The 22,336-nt window shown below is 35.8% G+C and overlaps 1 protein-coding gene across 1 annotated transcript in view; it reads right to left on the bottom strand.

Moving 5' to 3' along the window:
* The window catches only part of POLQ (DNA polymerase theta), a 98,272-nt gene that overhangs the window by 10,338 nt on the left and 65,598 nt on the right, over positions 1-22,336 (bottom strand). Inside the window, exons 25-27 of the mRNA XM_045540178.1 lie at positions 7,991-8,175; positions 5,118-5,229; positions 410-534 (exon numbers count right to left, since the gene is read on the bottom strand). Of these exons, the coding sequence (XP_045396134.1) occupies positions 410-534; positions 5,118-5,229; positions 7,991-8,175 (422 nt within the window). The remainder of the gene's footprint in view (positions 1-409; positions 535-5,117; positions 5,230-7,990; positions 8,176-22,336) is intronic.

Here is a 22,336-nt window from a genome sequence, read left to right as displayed (position 1 = left end):
TCACAATTTAGTGACTAGCTAATTTCTGAGTAGCATTAGCAATCTGGTGTGATATGATGAATTAGTATATGGTATCTGAAACAAAGAACAATTAGCAAACATTAGAATTAAGTTTATTTACTTATTAGCAAAGCTAATAAATAATTGGCTTACTGAAAACAGAACATCCTTAATTGAAGCATTAAGTGAACCCACGTTTAGATTTGTCTCCCAAAGACTGTGTTTAGCAAATATTGGCATGTGCCATCACTTCTTCCTTAATGAAACTGATAGTTGACCTTGTACATACAGAAGATCCAATTAATATACTAGTGATCCTTAAAAGGGATATTAGTAGTGTTCAGTCTTTGTTGAAAAAGTACATGTCATTAAAATGTTAAGTTAAAAATCCAGAGAAACTTCAACATACATGAGCTTTGTGATAAGGGTTGTTGTCTTTGATTCCCGGCAAATATCTACGCCTTCCCAAAATGGTCTGAACAAACCCATCTCTTTTACAATTCTTCACTGTCTCTCTCATGAAATGATTAATCCCTATAAAGAAAATATAGAAATATTTAATTACAACCAAATTCTATCCTTCATTTCATTCACTGGTTTCAATACAGTGAAATATACCAAAACTCCACCATGATTCTTAACACTAATATATCATCAAAACTATGCATACAAACTTTCATTCACTTTTTCTAGATTCAAAAAGTTACAAAGGGGACTTCAGAAATGACATAATCTAACCCTATCTGTTTTTGAGCAACAACAATAACACCACAACCACAATATGAAATTAAATTCCAGAATAGAGCAGGTAACAAGGGGTTTTTAATCTAAGACATTAAGATTATTGCATACCACATTTATTTCTGTTCTTTGACTATGTAATTCCTCTTTTACTCCTTGATCTTAACATTTCCAGGCTTAAAATATCCGAATAGGTCCTTGTTACCAATTATGCTATGACCCAAAGCAGGACCTTAATGAAATCAGTGCATGAGTTATAATATAATAAACATTTTAGTAGGAACATATATGACCCACTTCTTAAAATTCAAGAAGACTACATACAGTACAGTATTCAAACACATTTCAATTTCCTAGACCAACAGTCCTTTGCAACCTAGGACAGACAGTTATTATGTCTTATGGATCTCCAGGATGAATTTCTTGCTGTTGGTGATATCTGACCACTAGCATAGGAATTTCAGAAAGCAATCAGGCTCTCATCTTTTTCCCTTTAAAAATTGCTATGATACTGTTGGGTAAAGAACAAAGAAAAGGATGAAATATAAGAGGCTGCACCTCTACAAATTCTTTTACCTAACTCCTATAGGAGGTCTCCAAATATTGAAATTGTAAGACCTTTAAAAAACAATCAGTTTGAAGGTATAATGTACATACAACAAAAGGCATCCACTTTTATAGTCTGATGTACTTTACCAAATGTACATACCTTTACAACTACTGCTGCAAGATGCGAAACACTTTCATCTCCGTTTATAGTAAGCCCCTATTATTAGACTCACTCACTGATCTGCTTTATGAAAATATATCTTAGTTTTTCATGTTCTTGAATTTCATACTAATTATACTGTGTATTCTCATTTGTGTCAGCCTTCTTTTACTAAGAAAAATATTTAAGAATCAATATAGTACTGAGTATCAATATTTAATTCCTTTTCCTTGATCTATATAGTATTCCATTGTAAAAATATACCAAAATTTGTTTATCTGTTTTCCTGATGATTTGACCTGTTTTCAATACTTGGCTGTTATGAATAAAGCTGCTATAACATTCATGTAAAAGTCTTTCTTTGGATATATGTTTTCATTTTTCTTGGGCAAATATCTCATAGTAGAATTGCAGGGTCAATGTTTAGCTTCATATGAAAGAGCCATATTGTTTTCCAAAGTGGTTTCACCATTCTACAATTCTACCAGCAAAGTAAAACAGATGTTTTTAATTTTACCCATTCTGGTGTTTTTGTAAAGGCAGCTCCTTGTAGTTTTAATTTGTGTTTCCTAACAGATAATAATGACAACATTTAATGTAGTCATTCATATATTTAGTAAAGTATCTGTTTAAGTCATTAGATTTTTATTTTATTGGACTGCTTGCCTTCTGGGCACTGAGTTATAAGAGTTCTTTATATATTCTGGATGCAAGTCCATTGTTAGATGATAACTAATGCAAATATTTTCTCCCAGTCTGTAGCTTGCTTTTATATTTTCTTAATGGAAGAAATCTTTGCTAACCTCAATGTCACAGAGATTTCTCTCTTTTTCTTCTGGAAGATTTATGGCTTTAGCTATATACTTTTTCAAAAAAAATTTCAGAACATTATGTAGGTACAAACACTTAGGTTACATAAATTGCCTTTGCACTGCCCAAGTCAGAGCTTCAAGTGTACCCATCCCCCAGACAGTGCAAACCTCATCCATTAGGTGTGAAATTACCCCTCACCTCCTCTTCCCCCACCTACCTGGTACGCTATATTATGTCCCATATGTGCACATAAGTGTTGATCAATTAGTACAAACTTAATGGTGAGTACATGTGCTGTTTGTTTTTCCATTCTTGTGGTATTTCACTTTGAAGAATGGTCTCCAGCTACATCCAGGATAATACAAGAGGCATTCACCATTTTTTTATGCCTGAGTACCATGGTATACATATACCACATTTCATTAATCTACTCATATATTGATAGGCACTTGAGTTGTTTCCACATTGTTGTAATTGTGAATTGTGCTGCTATAAACATTTGAGTGCAGATATCCTTTTTATGGAATGTCTTTTTTTCTTTTGGGTAGATGCCTAGTAATGGAATTGCTAGATCAAGTAATATAGTTTTAGCTTTTTTAGGTATCTCCATATTACTTTCCACAGAGGATGTACTAGTTTGCAGTCCCACAAGCAGTGTATGAGTGTTCCTATCTCTCTCACATCAACACCAACATTTATTATTTTGCGACTTTTTGAAACAAGCCATTCTCACTGAAGTTAAATGATATCTTATTATAGTTTTGATTTGCATTTCCCTGATGATTAGAGATGTTGAGCATTTTTTTCATAGGTTTATTGGCCATTAGTCTATCTTCTTTTCAAAAGTTTCTGTTCATGTCCTTTGCCCACTTTTTAATGGGGTGGTTTGATTTTTTTCTTGCTGATTTTCGTGAGTTCTGTATAGATTCTAGTTATCAACCCTGTATCGGATGTGTAGCATGCAAATATTATCTCCCATTCTGTAGGTTGCTTATTGACTCTAATGATAGTTTCCTTGGTTGTGCAGAATCTTTTTCATTTGATCAGGTCCCATTTATTTATTTTTATTGCGGCTGTGATTGCTTTGGGGATCTTCTTCATAAATTCCTTGCCTAGGCCAATGTCTGTAAGAGTCTTTCCAAGCCTTTCAGGACTTAATCCCCACCAATGCCTTTCTCCTCTCAGTTCTGCTCCGCAACCTCTTCCTGTGGAGTCTCCTGTTCAGGCACCCTTCCTTCAGATCCCCATCTGATCTATGTTTGTCTGTCTGCTTGGATTTTCTCTTTCATCTAAAACGTCTCCTTCTTACAGAGACACTCTGGCTGTCGGTGTCTTTGGTCCTCCATCTTGCTCCTCGCCCAGGTGTGGCAATTTTTCTACCTATATACTTTTAAAGTCTATGTTTCACATCATAGGTGTGAGATAAAAGTTGAGGTTCATTTTTTCCCATGCTGGTATCCATTTGTTCTAGCACCAATTTCTGAAAGACCATCCTTGCATCCACTGAATAAGCATGCCAACTTTGGTGAAAATCAACTAACCATAGATGCCTAGGCCTATTTCTGGACCTTCTATTTGTTCCACTGTTTTGTCTACCCTTAATCTTGATTATTGTTGCTTTATAATAAGTTTTGAAATCAGGGAGTATAAATCCTCAACATTGCACATTTCCCAAAAACATTATTCTCGTTATTCCAGGCCCTTTGGGTTTCCATGTAAATTTAATCAGCTCATCAAATTCTATGCAAAAGTATAATATAATTTTGATTGGAATCACATTGAATCTATAAAATAATTTATAGAGAACTGTCATCATAACAATGTTGTGGCTTCCCATAAATTAACATGGCATATGTCACATTTATTTAAGTATTCATCAATTTCTCTCAGACTGCTTTGGCATTTTCAATATATACAAGTCTTGCACATATTCTTAAATTTATGCCAAGTATTTCATGTTTTTTGATGTTATTATAAATGATATAAAAATATTTATTTTAGACTTCATTTACTAATTATTTGTTGCTAGTATGTAGAAATGCAATTGATTTTTACAGATAGCCATTGTATGGTGGAATCTTGCTAAATTTAGTTATTTTTCTAGTTGTTTTTGTAGAATTCACATGATTTTCTATGTACAAGATCATGCCATGTGTGAATAAAAAGTTTTCTTTTTCCTTTCAAATCTGTATACTTTTTTCCCCTTGCAGTATTGCATTGGTTGCTTTAGGACCAGTGGGCATAAGGGACAGGGTTGATTACAAAACGTCATGAGAGAACTGTTTCGGATATTGGAGTACTGGTTCCGTACCTTGGTTGTGGTGTAGACTATATGACCAGATGCATCTGTCAAAATTCATGGAACTATACACCTTTTGCAGGGTGAATTTTATTGTTTGTAAATATTACCTCAAAAAACTGCCAAAAGAGGAGATAATTTAAGATGATGATACTTAAACTGCTCTATAACAGCAATTCTTACAGTTGCTGCTGGCACATTTAATTAGTGGTTTACTGTTTCAAACTAAAGCTACCTAAACTCAAAGCACAAATCAATTGCCAGATTCTCTGGGATATTTACAATGACACGGTAGCATGTATTAATACATCAACTGCACTTTGTTATTCTGTTTCTACTTTTATGAAAAAAAGTTATTTTTTTCAAAAGATATCAAGTAAGATTATAGTCTAGTAAATAATCATAGGTAAGGTTAATATTATTTGCCATTAATAACGCCTGATGAAAACTTATGATTAACAGATATTTCAATGGAAAATTCCATAACACAAATTTTTGGAAATTAATGTAATATGGTAAGATGGTTGAAAAGAATAGTATCTGAAATAGAATTACCTGTGTATCGGGATTTGAAGGAGTCAATATAGCAAGCAGCATCATTTTCGTTAATGCCCATCTGCTCTCCCAAAGCCTTAGCTCCCATTCCATAAATGATTCCATAGCAAATCTGAAAGGGAGTCATCATACTCAGTAAATAAATTAAAGGTCATAACCACATAAAATGCAAATATAAAGACTTCTTCAGGGTTGAAATTTTAGCAAACTTTTTACTTCACAGTGAGTCAGAAATGATTAGATCTGATTTTGGTGGGTTAGATCCCCGGCAAACACCTTTTCTGCCTTTTAGTATTACTTTTTGAGAGAGACAGAGAGAGAGAAGAAGAAAGGGAGAGAGGGAGAGAATATTAATGAATATAAGGGTGCATGTGTGTGTTTTAAGAAAATAACCCCGTGATCTAAAAGGAAACGTTTATTTCTGACTATTGATCCTTTATCTAGCACTTGTTAGAGTAGCTTCTTATTTCTTGTAGTACTTCACTAATTTCCACTTAAAGAAGTACCAAGAGTCAGGCAAGAGAAGCATTATAAACATTCCTCTCCTCGCCCTTGTATACGACTAAAGAGTAGGAAGAGTAGGCTTTGTCATTGAATAATAGAAAAAAAGAGTTCACAGAAAATAAATATCTTCTTCACCACATGGCCACCTGAAGTCCCACATCTGCAGAATTCATTTCACTTAAATACAAACAAAAACTTTGAAGGAAATTCTGGGAACAGCAGAGGGAAATGGTATAAATAGGCTACTAACGAAACTGATTTAATTATAAGTATTCCCTGGGTTCAAAGCTTTGTTCTACCATTCCCAAGATGTTTGACATTGTATAAGATACCTAACCTCTTTGTATCTTAATTTCTTCATTCATAAAATGAGGATAGTAGTATCTATGTCATGGGATTATTAGGATTACATGAGTTATTAATTGTTTAGGAAACTTCCTGACATAATGCTTCCTGACATAATGTTGTTAAATAAAATATAAAAAGATATCTTGCATAAGATGATTATCAGAATTACAAAAAACCTTTAATGTGATAAACTAAGTAGAGAGGATCCCTCCCCTTTTTAATACATTAAGAGAGGGGGATTTCCTCCTTTTTTCTTTCCTTTTGGTTTTTTTATGTTTTACTTTGTTGTGGCTCCTACTGTTGTTTTTTAAACTCATATTACTTAGTGTTGTCTGAGATCTCAGCAAGACTCAGGGATTAGGTGCTTCCGTGCATGGTGTTACAAGGGACAAACTGGTATAGCATAAACATTATTAAATTATGCAAGAACTTATTAAATAGAGGCAGCTATCACCAGTGGATAAATGTGTAGGTTAGGGAGTCAAAGTGCCCAAGTTCTGGCATTCTGAACTTGTCCTAGCTCCACTACTTATAGGTGTACGTACAACTTTAAGGAAATTATTAACTTTCTGTGCCACAGTTTCCTCCTCTATAAAATGGGAATAGTAATAATCATACTTATCTCATGGTTTGTTTATGAGAATTAAACATGAGCATATTATCTATTTTACCTAGGGTCTGATTCTTGCTAAATGCAGGACCCTAGAGGAGATTAAATAAACAGAAAAGACAGAGCTGGCTTGCTTTCTACATACTAGGAGAAACAAGTGTTGGTGCTAAAGAGGCAGTGGTGAGAGGAAATGTTTCATGCTCAGTGAGCCCGTCAAGAATTACAGGCCGGGCGTGGTGGCTCACACCTGTAATTCTAGCCCTCTGGGAGGCCAAGGCGGGTGGATCGCTCGAGGTCAGGAGTTCGAGACCAGCCTGAGCAAGACCCCGTCTCTACTAAAAATAGAAATAAATTATCTGGACAACTAAAAGTATATATAAAAAAAATTAGACGGGCATGGTGGCGCATGCCTGTAGTCCCAGCTACTTGGGAGGCTGAGGCGGTAGGATCGCTTGAGCCCAGGAGTTTGAGGTTGCTGTGAGCTAGGCTGACGCCACAGAACTCACTCTAGCCTAGGCAACAAAGTGAGACTCTGTCTCAAAAAAAAAAAAAAAAAAAAGAATTACAGCTGTGAGTAACTAGAATGGCAGACTAATAAAGCAAGATCTCAGGGTGGGGTGGTGTGCCTTTACCTCAGCTAACAATCCTGCTCTCTTGCAAATGGCATAGATTTCCCACAGATCATGTGGTAAGGAAGTATCACTGTTAATCTAGGACAGGAAACGGTGTAAATGTGGCCTTTGGCCTTCTCTGTGCCTAATACTTATCCAGAAGTAGGAACTAATAACATGGATCCATTTCAAAGGTACAAGGGCAACATGAAGGTTTCACAGGTTGATTAACTAATCAATAGCCTCAAAAGCTAAAAAGCTATCAGTTATTAACCATAACCCACAGCTCTGCAATATTTTTTCAACAAACATTTAGAGCGCACTTTCTATACAAAGTACTGTGGCTTGATGCTGTGGGAAAATATAAAAAGGAAAATATGGAACTTTACCTCAGGACACTTAGAGACTAGAAAGAGATTAAAAAAAAAAAAATATATATATATATATATATGTATGTACACACAAACACACACAATGACCTCCACTACAACAATGACATCTACCATTCTTAAATAATTATCTACTGAGTACCAGGCACTGTGACTAGTCATACTATGGTTTTAAATGCATATGGCTTTCCTGGCACTAAGTGTCCTCAGATTTCAGTTTTCCTGGTTCTTTCTATTGCCTTTACAAAAGTAAGTATAATGAATACCATGAGGTAGGCTCAGATGAAATGTGGTTTGAAAGATCCAAAGACAAAGACATTGTTCCTTACCTACAAACAATTGAGATAATTTTTAACTTTTTCTAATCATTCAATTCTTCTCATTTATATTAATCATGTTTACTAAGATCACCTGCTTTGCTTGTCGCCTCAGATCATCCCCAACAGAATCTGGTTCAATCATCTTCCATTCTGCTGCTATACTCCTAAAAACATCAGCTCCAGTGTTTAATACTTGAATGAGACGACAATCACAGGATAAATGAGCCAAGATCCTCAGTTCAAGCTGAGAGTAATCAGCAGCCAATATTAAACCACCTGAAACAAAAATGATTTTAGAAAAGCTAGTACAAAGTTCTATATAATATAATCCAATTTCTACATAATTGAGCAGGATGACAGCAATTTAGTTCTAATTTAGAATTTTGAAATATGTTCAAATGTCAAAACCTTGCTCTTAATATGATGTAATTTAGTTCTGTATCTTAGATCACTTTTTTTTCCATTTAGTTTCTAAGTATGTGTAATATGGGTAAAGCCACCCCTGACCTCTTCCCCTAACACTGTGGAGTGCTTCCCCTCAGTGTACCCACAGCACCTGGCACATAATCTAAAATGGTTCTTTCAAGCCTCTCCAAAGTGGCACTGAGTCCTTCGGGATAGGAGGAGACCATTTTCCTTTTCTTTCCACAGAAAATCTTACACAATCCTGGTACAAAACAGGCCCTTAACAAATGGTTGTTGAATGAATAAACTAATTAAAGGAGAAACTGGTGTCTAATGTCTGCACATGTTAAATGGGCTGGAGAGAAACATGTGCTTTGCTTCAACAATAACAAAGACATTTAATGAAAAAATCAAGTGGTAAACAAGTGAGAGTTATTAAGAGAATTAAGATAATTTAGCTATAGATTAGAAATGAGTGGATTAGATATGCATGGCAAAAACAAAATATTTTAAAAATAAAAGTGGGGTCATAGAAAAAGTAAAGACAAATTTGCAAATGATCCAAAAGGACCAGCAATTAGACACTATAGAAGAAAAGATTAGTGCACATTAAAACAGTCAATAGAAATTATCCATTAAAACAGAAAGCAAAAAGTTTTAGGACTTTAACAGAACAATTCCTATAAGATTTCTCGATAAAATGCAATAACATATAAAAATACATTTTACTTATATATATATGTGTGTATATATATATATACACACACACACATACACACACATACACAAAACTCCTTCAAAAGGAAATACCTAGACACCAGAACAAAAGATGGACCTCAAAAACTCAAAATTAGACCAATATGTGTATGAGATGATATCAAAGACGACTATGGGGCACTGTATTCAAACATAGGTCCTAGTGGCCATAGACTGGTTTTCTTTTTTAATTATTATGGGTACATAATAGTTGTATATCTTCGAAATGTTAGACAAAAAGCCAATTTAGGCCGGGCGCGGTGGCTCACGCCTGTAATCCTAGCTCTGGGAGGCCGAGGCGGGTGGATCGCTCGAGGTCAGGAGTTCGAGACCAGCCTGAGCAAGAGTGAGACCCCGTCTCTACTAAAAATAGAAAGAAATTATCTGGCCAACTAAAAATATATATACAAAAAAATTAGCCGGGCATGGTGGCTCATGCCTGTAGTCCCAGCTACTCGGGAGGCTGAGGCAGGAGGATCGCTTAAGCCCAGGAGTCTGAGGTTGCTGTGAGCTAGGCTGATGCCACGGCACTCACTCTAGCCGGGGCAACAAAGTGAGACTCTGTCTCAAAAAAAAAAAAAAAAAAAAAAGCCAATTTAAGCGATTTTCTTATTTGAGTACAAAATGGGTCATAAAGCAGCAGAGACAACTGGCAACATCAACAACACATTTGGCCCGGGAACTGCTAACAAATGTACAGTGTGGGGATGGTTCAAGAAGTTTTACAAAGGAAAGGGAGAGCCTTGAAGATGAGCACAGTGGCTGGCCATCGGAAGTTGACAACAACCAATTGAGGCAATCATTGAAGCTGATCCTCTTACAACTACATGAGAAGTTGCCAAAGAACTCAACGTTGACCATTCTATGGCAATTGAAGCAAGTAGGAAAGGTGAAAAAGCTCGATAAGTGGGTGCCTCATGAGCTGACCAAAAATAAAAAAAATCATTTTGAAGTGTCATCTTCTCTTATTGTACACCACAAAAAACGATTGTGATGTGTGAAGAATAGTGGCTTGTATATGACAACTGGTGATGACCAGCTCAGTGGCTGCACCAAGAAGCTCCAAAGCACTTCCCAAAGCAAAACGTGCACCAAAAAAAGGTCATGGGCACTGTTGGGTGGTCTGCTGCCAGTCTGATCTACTATAGCTTTCTGAATCCCGGCGAAACCATGACATCTGAGAACTATGCTCAGCAAACTGATGGGATGCACCGAAAACTGCAATGCCTGGTCAACAGAAAGGGCCCAATTCTTATCCAGGACAACACCTGACCTTATGTCACACAACCAACACTTCAAAATTTGAATGAGTTGGGCTACAAAGTTTTGCCTCATCTGCCATATTCACCTGACCTCTCGCCAACTGACTACCACTTCTTAAAGCATCTTGACAACTTTTTCCAGGGAAAACATTTCCACAACCAGCAGGATGCAGAAAATGCTTTCCAACAGTTTGTTGAATCCTGAAGCACAGTTACATTACAGGAATGAACAAACTTACTTCTCATTGGCAAAAATGTGTTGATTGTAATGGTTCCTATATTTGAGCTTAGTTATAATGATTTAAAATTCACAGTCCAAAACCACAATTACTTTTGTACCAACCTTAATATTTAGCTCCAACATATGAGTGAGAACATGCAAGATTTATCTTTCTGTGCTTGGCTTATTTCACTTAACATAATGTCATCTAGTTCTCTCCATGTTGTTGCAAATGGCAGGATTTCATTCTTTTGTGTGGCCATATTATATTGCATTGTGTATATGTATCACAATTTCTTTATCCATTCATCTGTTCATAGACACTTACATTGCTTCCAAATCATGGCTACTGTGAATAGTGCTACAGTAAACATGGGAGTGCAGACATATTTTGCATATATTGATTTCCCCTCCTTTGCATATATGTTCCCAGCAGTCTCACTGGGTCATATGGTTGTTCTATTTTCAGTTTTTTTGAGGAACCTCCATACTGTTCTCCATAGTGGTTGCACTAATTTACATTCCCACCAACCGTGTATAAGAGTTCTCCTTTCTCCGCATTCTTACCAGTATTTGTTATTGCCTGTCTTTTTGATGAAAGCCATTTAACTAAGCCGAGATAGCTCATTGCAGTTTTGATTTGCATTTCTCTAATGACTGATGTGCATTTTTTCATATACCTGTTGGCCATTTGTATGTCTTCTTTCGAGAAATGTCTATTCAGATCCTTTGCCCATTTTTTAATCAAATTATTTTTTTCCTATAGAGTTTTGGAACTCTTTATATGTTCTAGTTATTAATCCCTTGTCAGGTAGTTTGCAAATATTTTCTCCCATCTCTCTCTTCCCTTTGTTGATTATTTCCTTTGCTGTGCAGAAGCTTTTTAGCTTGATATTACCCCATTTGTTCAATTTTGCTTTGGTTCCCTGTGCTTTGAGGTATTACTCAAAAATTCCTTGCCCAGACCAATGTACTGAAGAGACATTGTTTTCTTTTAGTAGTTTCAGATCTTAGATTTAAGCATTTAATCCATTGTGATTTGATTTTTATATATGGCAAGAGAGAAGGGTCTAGTTTCATTCTTCTGCATATGGATATCCAGTTTTCCCAGCATCATTTACTGAAGAGACTGTCCTTTCCCCACTGTATGGTCTTGGCACCTCTGTCAAAGTGAGTTTACTATAGATGTGTGGATTTATTTCTGGATACTCTATTTTGTTCCATTGCTCTATGTGTTTGTTTTTATGCCAGTACCACGCTGATTTTGTAACTACAGCTCTGTAGTATAATGTGAAGTCAGGTAACGTGATTCCTCCAGTTTTGTTCTCTTTGCTTCGGATGGCTTTGGCTCTTCTTGGTCTTTCGTGGTTCCATATAAATTTGGTGATTTTTTTTTTTCTGAAGAATGTCATTGTATTTTGATGGGAATTGCATTAAATCTGTAGATTGTTTTGGGTAATATGGACACTAACAATACTGAATCTTCCAATCTACAGGCATGGAATATATTTCCATTTTTTTGTGTCCTCTTCAATTTCTTTCATCAATGTTTTAAACTTTTCATTATAGAGATTTTTTACTTTTTCGGTAAAGTTTATCCCTAGGTATTTTATTTTATTTGTAGCTACTGTAAATTGGATTACTTCCTTGGTTCTTTTTCAGATTGTTTACTCTTGGCATATAGGAATGTTACTAGTTTTTGCATATTGATTTTGTATCTTGCAACTTTACTGAATTTGTTTATCATTTCTAACAGTTTTGTTGTTGCTTTTGTTTTTTGGTGAGGTCTTGAGGTTTCTCTAGATGTAAGATCGTATTGTCTGCAGATAATGATAATTTGACTTCTTCCTTTCCAATTTGGATGCCCTTTATTTGTTTCTCTTCTGTTCTTTCTAGAACTTCCAGTACTATGTTGATAACAGTAGTGAAAGTGGGCATCCTTGTCTTGTTCCAGATCTTAGAAGAAAGGCTTTCAGTCTTTCCCCATTTGGTATGATACTTGCTGTAAGTCTGTCATGTATGGCTTTTGTCAGGTTGAGGTAAGTTCCTTCTATACCTAGTTTTTAGAGAGTTTTTATCGTGAAGGGATGTTGAATTTTATCAAATACCTTTTCACCATTAATTGAAATGGTCATATGGTTTTTGTCCTTTGTTCTATTAATATGATGTATCACATTGATTTGCATGTGTTGAACCATCCTTGCATCCCTGGAGTGAATCCTGCTTGATCACGATGAATAATTTTTTTAACGTGTTGTTGAATTTGGTTTGCTAGCATTTTGTTGAGGATTTTCACATCTATATTTATCAGAGATATTGGTCTGTAGTTTTCTTATTTTGTTGTGTCTTTTCTGATTTGGGTATCATGGTGATACAGGCCTCATAAAATGGGTTTGGGAGTATTCCTTCCTCCTTGCTTTTTTGGAATAGTTTACGTAGGATTGGTATTAATTCTTCTCTGAATTATAGGTAGAATCCAGCAGTGAAGTCATTAGGTCCTGGGCTTTTATCTGATGGGAGACTTTTTATTACTGTTTCTGTCTCATTAGTTGTTATTGGTGTATTCAGGTTTTGGACTTCTTCCTGGTTCAATCTTGATAAGTTGTATGTGTCTGGAATTTATCCATTTCTTCTAGGTTTTACAATTTGCTGGCATATAGTTGTTCATAGCAGTATCTATCAATCCTTTGGATTTCTGCAGTATCAGTTGTAATGTCTTCTTTTTCATCTCTTATTTTATTTATTTGGGTCTTCTCTCTTATTTTCTTAGTCTGGCTAAAGGTGTGTCAATTTTAAAACAACTTTTTGTTTTGTTGATCTTTTGTATTTTTTTGTTTCGATTTATTTCTGCACTGATCTTTATTATTTCCTTTCTTCTAATTCTGGATTTGGTTTGCTCTTGTTTTTCTAATTCCTTGAGATGCATCATTAGGTTATTTATTTTGAAGGTTTTCTACTATTTTGATGTAGGTAGGCACTTATAGCTATAAACTTTTATTATTGCTTTTGCTATATCCCATGGGTTTTGATATATTGTGCTTTCATTCTTATTTGTTTCAAGAAATTTTTATTTTTATTTTAGCTTACTATGGGGGTACAAAAGTTCAGGTTACATATATTGCCCATGTCCCGCCCATCCCCCCGAGACAGAACATTCAAGCGTGTCCATTCCCCAGACAGTGCGCAATGCACTCATCATGTAGGTATACACCCATCCCATTCCCCCCCCCCACCTCAGTCTGAAACCAATTGGTATTATTCCCAAATGTGCACTTAGGTGATGATCAGGGAAACCAATTTGCTGGTGAGTACACGTGGTGCCTATTTTTCCATTCTTGAGATATTTCACTTAATGGAATGGGTTCCAACTCTCTCCAGGAGAACAAAAGGGATTCTATATCACCATTATTTCTTATAGATGAGTAATACTCCATCGTGTACATATACCACATTTTACTAGTCCACTCATGTATTGATGCGCATTTGGGTTGTTTCCACATCTTTGCAATTGTGAATTGTGCTACTATAAACATTCCGGTACAGGTGTCTTTTTCATAGAATGACTTTTGTTCCTTTGGGTAGATGCCCAATAATGGGATTGCAGGATCAAATAGTAGGTCTACCTGAATCTGTTTAAGGTATCCCCATAATGCTTTCCATAGGGGTTGCACTAGTTTGCAGTCCCACCAGCAGTGTATGAGTGTTCCTGTCTCTTCGCATCCACGCCAACATGTGTTGTTTTGGGACTTTTTGATAAAGGCCATTCTCACTGGAGTTAAGTGATATCTCATTGTGGTTTTGATTTGCATTTCCCTGATGATTAGAGATGTTGAGCATTTTTTCATATGTTTGTTAGCCATTCTTATATCTTCTTCTGAAAAATTTCTATTCATGTCCTTTGCCCACTTTTTGATAGGGTTGTTTGATTTTTTCTTGCTGATTTTCCTGAGTTCTAAATAGATTCTTGTTATCAGTCCTTTATCTGATGTGTAGTATGCAAAAATCTTTTTCCAATTTTGTAGGTTGTCTGTTTACTCTTGAAGCAATTTTAAGCAATAAAAACAAAATGGGAGGTATTAATTTGCCAGACTTCAAACTATACTACAAGGCTGTGGTTATTAAAACTGCTTGGTATTGGCACAAGTGCAGGGACACAGACCAGTGGAACAGAACAGAAAATCCAAATATAAAACCATCCTCATATAGCCATCTAATCTTTGACAAAGCAGACAAAAACAAACTCTGGGGAAAAGAATCCTTATTCAATAAATGGTGCTGGGAAAATTGGATAGCCACATGTAGAAGCCTGAAACAGGACCCACAGCTTTCACCTCTCACGAAAATCAAATTACAGTGGATAACAAACTTAAACCTTAGGTGCAAAACTATTAGAATTCTAGAAGAAAATGTAGGAAAGACTCTTATAGACATTGGCCTAGGCAAAGAATTTATGAAGAAGACCCCTAAGGCAATCACAGCAACAACAAAAATAAATGAATGGGACCTGACTAAATTAAAAAGCTTCTGCACAGCCAAGAAACTTTTTAATTTCTGTCTTAATCTTTTCATTGACCCACTGGCCATTCAGAAGCATATTGTTTAATTTCCATGTGTTTGTATATTTTTCCAATGCTCTTCTTGTTATTGATTTCTAGTTTTATTCCATTGTGATCAGAGAAAATACCTGGTATGATTTCAATGCTTTTGAATTTTTAAAGACTTGTTTTGTGTCGTAACATTGGAAATCTATCCTTGAGAATGATCCATGAGCTGAAGAGAAGGAGAAGAAAGTGTATTCTACAGCTATTGGATGAAACATTCTGTAAATATCTATTAGGTACATTTTGTTCTATATTACAGGTTAAGTCTAATGTTTGTTTCTTTGTTGATTTTCTATCTAGATGATCTGTCTAATGCTGAAAGTGGAGTGCTGAGGTCTCCAACCCTTATCGTATTGGGGTCAATTTCTCTCTTTTGCTCTGATGATCTTTACTTTATATATCTGTGTCTTCCAGTATTGGGAGCACATATACTTAGAATTATTATATCCTCTTGGTGATTTGACCCTTGTATCATTATATAATGACCTTCTTTGTCTCTTTTTACAGTTTTTGTCTTGAAATTTATTTTATCTGATATAAACATAGCTATTCTTGCTCTTTTTCAGTTTCTGTTGTGCATGGAATATTTTTTCCATCCCTTTATTTTCAGTCTAAGTGTGTCTTCATAGGTGAAGTGTGTTCTCTTGCAAACAACATATGGTGGGCTCATTTTCTTTTCTTGGTTTTGTTTTATTTTGTTTTTATCCATTCAGCCACTCTGTCTTTTGATTGGAGAGTTTAGTGCATTCACATTCAATATTATTACTGATAGGTAAGTACTTCCTACTGCCATAATATTATTTGATTTCTGGTTGTTTTGTGGTCTTCTCTTTTTTCTTTCCTCCTGTCACCCTTAGTTAAAAGTAATTTTCTCTGGTAGTGTGTTTTAATTTCTTGCTTTTTATTTTGTGTGTGTCTGTTGTAGGTTTTTTGACTTGAGGTAACCAAGAGGCTTGCTAAAAACATTTTATAAGCAATTATTTTAAGCATATGACACAACTCTGCTTACAAAGAGAAATCTAACAGAAATTCTATCCTTTAACTCCATCTATCCTCACTTTTTAACTTTTTGTTGTTTCCATCCATATTTTTTTAATAGTATCTATCTTTCAAAAAGTTATAGTTATTTTGATAGGTTTGTCTTTTAGACTTTCCACTGAAGACATAAGTGGTTTATACACTGCAATTATAGGAATGGAGTGTTCTATTTTTGTGCAGTTACTGTTACCTCTTAGTTGTATACCTTCAAATGATTTATTATTGTTCAGTAATGTCCTGTTCAGTAATGCCCTTTTCTTTCTGAAGAATTTCTTTTAGCATTTCTTGTAGGACAGGTCTGGTGTTGATGACATTCCACAGCTTTTGTTTGTCTGGGAAAGTCTTTATTCCTCCTTCATGTTTGCAGGGTATAATATTCTAGAGTTAAGGTTTTGTGCCTTTAGCACTTTGAATATGTCACGCTACTCTCTCCTGACCTGTACGGTTTCCACTGAGAAGTCTGCTGCCAGACGTATCAAAGCTCCTGTGTTTTTTTATTTTATCCTTTCTTTTTTTTTCTTGCTTCCTTTAAGATCTTTTCTTCATCAGTGATCTTTGGGAGCTTCATTATTAAATGCCTTGAGGTAGTCTTGTTTGGGTTAAATCTGCTTGGTATTCTATGATCTTCTTATACCTGAATATTGGTATCTTCTTCTAGGTTTGCAAAGTTCTCTGTATTCTTCTAATAAACTTTCTACCCCAATCTCTTTTGCTACTTCCTCTTTAAGGTCAATAACTCTTAGATCTGCCCTTTTGAGGTTATTTTCTAGATCTTGTAGGCATGATTTATTCTTTTTTTTCCTTTTTTTTCTTCTGACTTCACATTTTCAAACAGCCTGTCTTCAGCCTACTAATTCTTTGTTCTGCTTGGTCAGTTCTGCTGTTTAGAGACTCTGATACATTTCTCAGTGTGTCAATTGAATTCTTAAGCTGCAGAATTTCTGCTTGATTTTTTCTATTGTTTCAATCTCATTGTTAAATTTCTGTGAATGGCTTCTGAATTGCTTCTCTGTGTTTTCTTGAAGTTCACTGAACTTCTTCAGGACACCTACTTTGAATTTTTTTGTCTGGTCACATATCTCCATTGCTCCAGGATTAGTCACTGGTACCTTATTTAGTTCACTTGGGAAGGTCATGTTTTCCTGGGTGTTCTTGATGCTTGTGGATGCACATTTGATGTCTGAGCACTGAAGAGTTAAGAGTGACATTAGCACTCCCTCGTGGCCTCTAGCACCACATCACCCCTGAAGCCAGTCCAGTCGCACTCAAAGCCTGTGGAAACTGTTACCTGGATACCTCTGATGTTTATTCAAAGGGCTCCTTCGTCAGCAGATGGTGAATCCTGCCAGGAAGCTCCAAGAAAGGGAAACACTTATTTGTGACCTAGCCAGGCAGGTGTGAGAATTTATTTGGAAACGGAAACTTTTCATAAAACAAATCAATAATAATTATCTTACACATTTTTCAAACATGATCAATATGCAGTAGAGTTTAATCGTAATCAACAGTGTTACTTAAGCTACAAATGTAAAAAAATTATGAAGAATGATCTGATGTGGATAAATTTAAAGGTGCTTTTTGATTTAAGTAATAGTCATTTCAATTTGTTATAATACAGGTTGAGTATCCCTAATGTGAAAATTTGAAATTCAAAATGCTCCAAAATCTGAAACTTTTTGAGTGCCAACATGATGCCACAAGTGAAAATTTTCACATCTAACTTCATGTAACAGGTCAAAGTCAAAACTTTGCTTCATACACAAATTAAAAATATTATATGAAATTACCTTCAGGCTATGTGTATAAGGTATACATAAAACATAAATGAATTTCATGTTCAGACTTGGGTCCCATCCCCAAGATATCTCACTCATGATGTGTATGTAAATATTCCAAAATCTGAAGAAATACAAAATCCAAAATACTTTTGGTCCCAAGGATTTCAGATAAGGGTCACTCTGTAATGATGAATTAGCATGAGAGTTAGTGAATTTACTTAAACTGGATATAGTTTTGAAATGGATGTTTTTGCTTCTAAGTTAAATCAATATTTCTAAAAAAAATGAACTAGTCAGACAAGACCATAGGAGAAAAAATAAATAAATAAACCACCTTTGTCAATGTAGATGTGGATAATTTTCTTTTAATGAGTCTTTGGTACTCAATTTAGTTACTAGAAAATTTCAAAGTATGTTTGAAACAACTTTGGCATGTGAACCTACCTTTTCAGCTACAATTTTTTTTTTTTTTTTTGGAGACCTCTATCGCCCAGGCTAAAGTACTGTGGCATCTACCTAGCTCACAGCAACCTCAAACTCCTGGGCTTAAGCTATCCTCCTGCCTCAGCATTCTGAGTAGCTGGGACTATAGGCACGTACCACCATGCCTGGCTAATTTTTTCTGTTTTTAGCCACTTAGCTAATTTTTTTTTTTTCTATTTTCAGTAGAGATGGAGTCTCACTTTTGCTCAGATTAGTCTCAAACTCCTGACCTCAAGCAATCCTCCCTCCCCGGCCTCTCAGAGTGCTAGGATTACAGATGTCAGTCACCGTGCCCGGCCCTCAACTATAAATTTTATAAAATATGGGTATACCTCATTTTATTGTGTATCGCTTTAGTGTGCTTGGCAGATACTGTATGTGTGTTTTAACAAATTGAAGATTTGTGGCAACCGTACATTGAACAAGTCTGCTGGTGCCATTTTTCCAACAGCATGTGCTCACTTTGAGTCTCTGTGTCGCATTTTCGTAATTCTTGCATTATTTCAAACTTTTTCATTATTATTATACCCGTTATGGTCATCTGTAATCAGTGATCTTTGATATTACCATTGTCACTGTGTGTACCATGAACCACACCCATAGAAGATGGTGAACTCAACAGATAAATGTTTCAACTGTTCCACTGACCGAGCATTTCCCCATCTCCCTCCCTCTCCTCAGGCCTCCCTGTTTCCTGAGACATAATGATATTGAAATTAAGCCAATTAATAATCCTACAATGGCCACTAAGTGTTCGAGTGAAAGTAAGAGTAGCATGTCTCTCACATTAAATCAAAAATTAGAAATGACTAAGCTTAGTGAGGAAGGCATGTGGATAGATAGGCCAGAAGCTAGGCCTCTTGCAAGTTAGCCAAGTTGTGAATGTAAAGGAAAAGTTCTTGAACGAAATTAAAACTGCTGCTCCAGTGAACACATGAATGATAAGAAAGGGAAACAGCCTTATGCTTGATATGGAGAAAGTTTGAGTGGTCTAGATAGAAGATCAAACCAGCTACACATCATTCCTTTAGGCCAAAGACTAATCCAGACCAAGGCCCTAATTCTCTTCAATTCTATGAAGGCCAAGAGATGTGATGAAGTTGCAGAAAAAAGTTTGCAGGTAGCAGAGGTTGGCTTATTAGGTTTAAGGAAAGAAGCCATCTCCATAAAACAAAAGTATAAGGTGAAGCAGTAAGTGCCGATGGAGAAGCTGCAACAAGTTATCCAGAAGATCTAGCTAAGATCACCAATGAAGGTGGCTACACTAAACAACACATTTTCAGTGGAGATAAAATAGTCTTATATTGAAAGAATATGCCATCTAGGACTTTTATCATAGTTTGAGAGAACTCAATGCCTGGCTTGAAAGCTTCAAAGGATAGGCTGACTCTCATTAGGGGCTAATGTGACTGGTCACTCTAAGTGGAAGCCAATGCTTATTTACCATTCCTAAAATCCTAGGGCCCTTAAGAATTATGCTAAATTTACTCTGCCTGTGCTCTATAAATGGAACAGCAAATCCTGGATGAGAGCACATCTGTTTACAACATAGTTTACTGAATATTTAAGCCCACTATTCAGACCTACTGCTCAGAAAAAAGATTCTTTTCAAAATATTACTGCTCACTGACAATGCACCTGATCAGCCAAGAACTCTGATGGAGATGTCCAGGAAGATAAATGTTATATTCATGCCCGTCTGTGCAACATTCATTTTGTAACCTATGGATTAAGGAGTAATTTCAACTTTCAAGTCCTATTTAAGAAATACATTTTGTAAGGCTAGCTGCCATAGACAGTGATTCCTCTGATGGATCTGGGCAAAGTCAATTGAAAATCTTCTGGAAAAGGTTCACCATTCTAGATGCCATTAAGAACATTCGTGATTCATGGGAGATCAAAATATCAACATTAACAGGAATTTAGAAGAAGTTGATTCCTACCCTCTAGGATGACTTTGAGTGGTTCAAGATTTCAGTGAAGGAAGTAACTGCAGATGTGGTGGAAAAAGCAAGAGAACCAGAAGTGAAGCCTCAAGATGTGACTGAATTGCTGCAATCTCAAGCTCAAACTTGAGCAAATGAAGAGTCACTTCTTGTGAATGAGCAAAGAAACTGGTTTCTTGAGATGGAAACTACTTCTGATAAAGATGCTGTGAATATTGTTGAAATGACAAGAAAGGATTTAGGATATTACATAAACTTAGTTAATAAAGCAGCAACAGGGTTTGAGAAGATTGACTCCAATTTTGAAAGAAGTTCTACTGTGGGTGAAATGCTGTCAAATAGTAACACCTGCTACAGAGAAGTCTTTCTCGAAAGGAAGAGTCAATGCTGCAAACATCACGGTTGTCTTATTTTAAGAAATTGTCACAGCCACTCCAACCTTCAGCAATCACCACCACCCTGATCAGTCTGCAGCCATCAATACTGAGGCAAGATTTACCACCAACAAAAAGATTATGACTCACTGAAGGCTCAAATGATCGTTAGCACTTCTTAGCAATAAAGTATTTTTTAGTTAAGGTATATACATCTTTTTAGACATAATGCTATACACTTAACAGACTACAGTATAGTGTAAACATAACTTTTCTATGCACTGGGAAAACAAAAAATTTCTGTGACTCACTTGATTGAGATATGCACTTTATTGTGATGGTCTGGGACCAAGCCTGTACAATCTCTGAAGTATGCCTATATAAATACAGACCAAGTATTTCTAATAAAAATTTAGTGCCTAAACTGAGATAACTGTAAAATAGACACCAGATTTAGAAGACTTAAAATTAAAAAAAAGTTAAATGTCTCATGAATAATTCTTATACAAATTACATGGTGAAGTAGTAATATTTTGGATATTTATGGATTAAATAAAGTATTACAATTAATTTCAACCTTTCTCCCCCTATTTTAATGTATTTAGAAGATACAGAAGATAGAAGATAGGTGAACTAGAAAACTTCTATGTCCATCTCTAGGGACACCAGGACATCCAGTTTTTGACTCTTGGCCAAAATTAGGGCAGTGGGATTAATGATAAATTAAGATCTGAAATTACCCCTGCTAACCCACAGGTTTAGTTTCTTTACTGATAGTTTACCACTGGCCTAACCTATTAAGTCAGCCTGGCTTGATTATACAGCCAGAGAGGAATAAGAGTCCCACTGGGAACTTCTGCTTTGAGCTCTCTCTCCTTACGCCTAGATTTCTCTTACAGATCTTGGCAGTTCAAGCCAGAGATAAAGTGTGGTCCCTCTGTGTGAATAAAGACCTCTGGGAGCTTGTGCATGTAATGTCTCGTGGACCCCAATATTTATCTACACTCTCTTTCTTTTGCTGCACCATTTCCTTTGCTTCTAAATAAAAGCCCCAAGTGAGTATGCTCTGTGGAAACTGGTGAGACCTTTCAAATATTGAACTGAGGAAATCTTTACAATGTGGCTACTAGAAAATTTAAAATTACAAATGTGCCTCACATTAAATTCCTGTTGAATAACATGACTTTTAAATTCAGCCATGCTTCTTTCCTTATGACACAAAAGGAGAAACCCAGGATTGCATAACCTCCATTAAATTACCATATACCACACAGACCTTCTGGAGACTCCCTTGTATAACTCTGACTGAATTTTGTGTGCTGATAGTTCATACTTATAAAGCAAAACTGAAAATTGTCAAGCAGGTCACGTTATCATAGGCCTGAATTCACCCTTGGAATAGGTTTCTGATGGAACTTAAATCAATTCAGATGGTTAATTGCACTCACCTGGACTTAGCAGCTGGCCAAAGATAAAGGAGCAAATGTGTATACTAGTAGTAGGGATGATCTGGGATCACGACTTCCAAATGTTTTGATGACAAAAAGGTTTATGATTAGAGTACTGAGGAGAGG

Source organism: Lemur catta, chromosome 1, assembly GCF_020740605.2.
Source record: "Lemur catta isolate mLemCat1 chromosome 1, mLemCat1.pri, whole genome shotgun sequence".
NCBI classification, from domain to species: domain Eukaryota; kingdom Metazoa; phylum Chordata; class Mammalia; order Primates; family Lemuridae; genus Lemur; species Lemur catta.
Note: the sequence above shows the minus strand (reverse complement) of the source record. Positions and strands in the feature narration are given on the sequence as shown.